This window comes from Artemia sp. Qi Xiang Cuo, chromosome 19 (genome assembly GCF_049724085.1).
Source record: "Artemia sp. Qi Xiang Cuo chromosome 19, ASM4972408v1, whole genome shotgun sequence".
NCBI classification, from domain to species: domain Eukaryota; kingdom Metazoa; phylum Arthropoda; class Branchiopoda; order Anostraca; family Artemiidae; genus Artemia; species Artemia sp. Qi Xiang Cuo.
Window position 1 is genome coordinate 14135885 of NC_142812.1, and position 4679 is coordinate 14140563.

The 4679-nt window shown below is 41.2% G+C and overlaps 1 protein-coding gene across 1 annotated transcript; it reads left to right on the forward strand.

Annotated features, from left to right (window-relative positions):
* Positions 1-2446: 2446 nt before the first annotated feature.
* On the forward strand, positions 2447-3892 carry LOC148940525 (uncharacterized). Its single transcript, XM_089105008.1, has one exon. It carries the CDS (start codon positions 2447-2449, stop codon positions 3890-3892), a length of 1446 nt encoding a protein of 481 aa, XP_088961134.1.
* Positions 3893-4679: the final 787 nt, after the last annotated feature.

Here is a 4679-nt window from a genome sequence, read left to right on the forward strand (position 1 = left end):
GCCAATATACAAAATTCCTGTCACATGCGTTAACTAAAAAAAAAAAAAAAAGAAAAAAAAAAAAAAAACTGATATAACATAGATAAAAGGGAAAAATATACTAATTGTGATGACTCTAAAATGAGCTAATATAAGGGTGTAAAAGAGAAAATAAAGAAAAAAAAAAAAAAAAAAAAAAAAAAAACTTAAAGGGAGTGAACCAAACCAGTAGTCTTAACAAATCTACCTAAAAGGTTTGTGCTTAGTTTTCTAGCCCAAGGAGGAGACATGTAATGTCCCAGAACAGAGCGCATTGTGAATGCCTTAAATGCCCTCTCACAGCAATTCCTTAGTATTTCCCTCTCCTTTTCATATTTTCTACAGTTGAAGATGATGTGACGTATGTGTTTGTACACTCCACATGTGTCGCAGTTGGGGGAAGGGGTCATTTTCCAATGGAAGAGTGTTGATTTAGTCCTTGCATGGCCACATCTAAGACGAAAGAGACAAGTTGAAAGAATGCGAGATGAGAGGTACATTTCTTTTGATGGCTGCTTGTAATTATGCAGATCCAGGAGCTGGGTATGGAAAGAATGGAGCCAAGCCTCTTCTTCCTCCAAAATTTCTGAACTAATTGAAGACATGAATTCAGGTCCAGTAATAGGGGTTTGAGTGACCAGACCAAGATGGGAGGCTTGTTTTGCAGCCCGGTCTGCCAATTAAATTCCCTTTAAACCACAGTGTGCTGGGACCCATATAAATAGGGCTGGTATACCCTGTCTTGCAAGTTGTGTAGTCAGATTTTCAATCTCCATGGCAACATTTCTTGCTTGGTGTTGCTGGTGTGAAAGGTAGTCCAGAGCTGACAGTGAATCAGTGCAGACAATATACTTCCGATTTTTGGTCACTGTTTGGCTTGCTATGGCTTGGAGAGAAAACTTAAGTGCCATAAGTTCTGCAGAGAAAATTGTCAGGTAGGGGGGTAAACGGTAGGAAAGAGACAGGCCCTGGGAGGGTATAAATACTGCGCAGCTGCATTTCGTTTCTTTCTTAGAGCCATCTGTGCAAATTTGGATGTAGTCCTGGTATTCTGCCAACTTTCCCAGGAATATGATTTTCATCACAGCTTGGGGGAGGTCTTCCTTTTTTTCAATGCTGATCTTAGGAGTAATCAATTCCCCAATTCCTTTGGAGGCGCTGGGAGAATCATCATCCAAATTATAAGTCAGCCTGCCATTTTCTATGAACTCTTCCATGCCAGGAAGGCAAAGGAATCTCTGAAAAGAGGGCATTTCTGTTGGTTTGTAGCGGACATCAGGGTTGTGGTGGTTAATGATTCCTTTGTAGATAATGTGGTTCTTGAGTCTCATCTTCTTTGCAAAATATCTTGCAAGGAGATATTTTCTTCTGGAGTGGAGGGACTAGATCCCCACTTCACAGTACATAGCTGCAATAGGAGCTGATTTTAGGCAGCCAAGGACTCTTTGTAAGATTGCGTGGAGGGTAGTGTTAATGTTCTTTAGGAGACATTTCTTGGCAGATCCATATATAAATGATCCACAGTCTCTCTTGGATATCACCACTGACTTGACAATAGTTGAAGCAAAGGCTGTAGGGGCTCCTTTTCTTCCAAGGCAGAGAGCATTAATGAAGTTTTGTCTTTGTTTGAGACTGCCAATCAGCTCATCCAGATGGGGATTCCATGTCAATTTTTGGTCAACCACAATTCCCAGAAAGAGTGCATGTTCTGCAACGATAATCCCATGTCCATTCAGTTTCACCAGTGGTTTGAAAGCATCCAGGTTATGCAATTTGTGGAAAAACACACTAACTGACTTATGGCTTGAGAAGACCATATTATTACTTTTTGCCCAAGTTGATAGCATATCTAAAGCTTTTTGAGAGGCTGACTGTAAGCATGCAGGGTCTCTCCCCACAACTGCAACAGCAATATCATCAGCATACAGAAAGAGCTCTGCTCCAAGAACATTTTCCAGGCTTATATCATGACAATAAACTGAGAAGAGAAGTGGGCTTAGAACAGCCCCTTGAGGGAGTCCAATGTCAAAGGCTTTCCTCTTAAATTCTGAGAAGGAGCCCCCTAAGGAGGTCTGAACCTCCCTACCCATCAAGAATTGGTGGATCCAATTTACCAGTGGGTCTGGTAAACCCATTACAGATAGATTTCTGATTAGTTGCCTCACATCTACTCTATCAAATGCTGATTCCATGTCTAAAAATATCAAATGTACTGCTTTTCCTTTTTTGAAGCTTTGTTTGATGAGATGCTCTAGTCTAACTGTAATATTCCTTACTTACTTGCCATGCTTTGCTTGTATTTTGTGTATGTGTGCTGTTATGTATTGCTTGTGCTTTGCTTATGCTTGTATTATTTCAGGTTTTGTGACCTGGGTTTTTGAAGTATATGCTTGAAGAGACAAAACATTACATGGTGTCAGAGTAGAAGATGGATACCACCGTCCCATATCCTGAGCTGAACTGGGAATCGGACAATCTAAAAGAGGCTTGGACTAGATTCAAAAGTCATGCTAATCTAATGTTTGATGGACCCTTGAGCGGAAAAAGTGAGAAAATCAAGTGTGCATATCTGCTAATTTGGCTTGGTGAAAAAGGACGAGATGTGTTCAGCACTTGGACGCTAGCAACTGATGAAAAAGACAAAATTTGTGTATACCTTGCCAAATTTGATGACTACTTTAATCCACAATCAAACCCTATATTCTCCCGATATACATTCCACAAACGTGACCAAAGGGAAGGCAAAACTATAGAACAATATGCAACTGAACTGAAAATCTTAGTGCGAGACTGCTCATATGGAGCTACGATTGTTGACGAAATGGTCCGTGATCGCCTCATCTTCGGAACATCATCCCAGAAGATTCGTGAAAAACTACTGCAATTGGGATCTGAATTGACTCTCTCAGATGCTATCAAAGTAGCAAGAACCTACACAGAAACCCAGGTACAACTTAAGACAATGTCAGCAGAATCAACTAGTCATGGAAAACAAGAAGTTGATATCATCAAGAAGAATCAAAATAGACTGTGGAAACCCAATCGTGACCGAATTGAAAACCGTGAATGTTACTTCTGTGGCGGAGACTATTCACAGAATCACCAGTGCCCTGCCAAAGGGAAGATCTGCAGTAACTGCAGAAAACCCAACCATTTTGCACGTGTCTACCGTGGTAGCAAAAAGACTGTGAACATCATCATTTCTGAAGCTCAACAAACTGACGAACTATTCATCCATCAACTAATGATGGATAAAGCTGATGACCAGCCATATGCTAAACTAAGAATCGCCAACCAGTTCAGTGTGAAATTCAAGATTGACACAGGGGCACAAGCTAGTATCATTACCAGACAGACGGTGGAAAGACTGAATCCAGAACCTGCAATCCACCCTACAAACCACATTTTAACAAGCTTTTGTGGTCAGACTATTCCCGTCCTGGGGACATGTAAGATCGACTGTGCCTACAAATCAAATGATAGTCAACCCATAGAGTTTTTTGTAGTGCAGTCAGCCCCTACCCCTATCCTTGGCTTCAGTGCAAGTCGTAAGCTGAACCTGATAAAGCTGATACTTAGTCTTCAATCTGGACAGCTCAGCACCGATAAGATACTCACCGAATTTTCCGACCTATTTGAAGGAGTTGGGAAACTGGAAGGTGAATGTAAAATAATCCTCAAGGAAGGTTCACAGCCATCCATTCAGCCCACGAGACGAATCCCCTTGAGTCTCCAGTCCAAATTCAAGGAAGAACTAGATCGTATGGAAAACCTAGGAGTCATAGAGAAGGAGACTCATCCAACAGATTGGGTGAACTCAACTGTAGTTGTTGAGAAACCAGATGGAACCTCGAGTCTGTATAGATCCTCATGACCTCAACAAAGCCATAAAGAGACCCTACCATCCCATGCCAACTTTTGAGGAAGCTGTGCAAAAGCTTGTAGGCACTAAGTATTTCTCCAAGATAGATGCCCGAACAGGATATTGGAACTTATGTCTTGATGACGAATCTTCCAAACTGACTACATTCTCAACTCCATATGGGCAATACAAATTTAGACGTATGCCCTTTGGACTCAAGTCTGCACAAGATGAGTTCCAACGCCACATGGAAGAGGCATTCAGCAACCTCAAGAGATTCTCAGTAATTTTGGATGACATGATCATCTCTGGTGTATCTGAAGAGGACCATGACAGAAATCTTCAAAAAACCCTTTTAAGAGCTAGAGAAAAGGGAGTCAAGCTTAACAAAGATAAGTGCATCTTCAAATCAGTTTCGATACCTTACTTTGGACACATCATTTCCGAAAACGGAATCCATCCAGATCCCGAGAAAATCCGAGCAATAGAGAAAATGCCATCACCCAAATCCCAGGAAGAACTACAAACAGCCCTTGGGATGTTAAACTACCTCTCACGCTATATCTCAAATTTGTCAAGCCTCAATGAACCTCTTAGGACCTTAGCTAAGCAGAAGCAATTCAACTGGACAAATGAACACGAAGCCACACTCACAAAAATTAAAGCGTTGATCATAACAACAATTTCGCTCTTCGATCCTACAAAAAATCAAATAGAGATCCAAGTTGATGCTTCCAAATCAGGACTCGGTGCTGTCCTGCTTCAAGAGAATAAAATTGTTTCATTCGCATCGAAATCG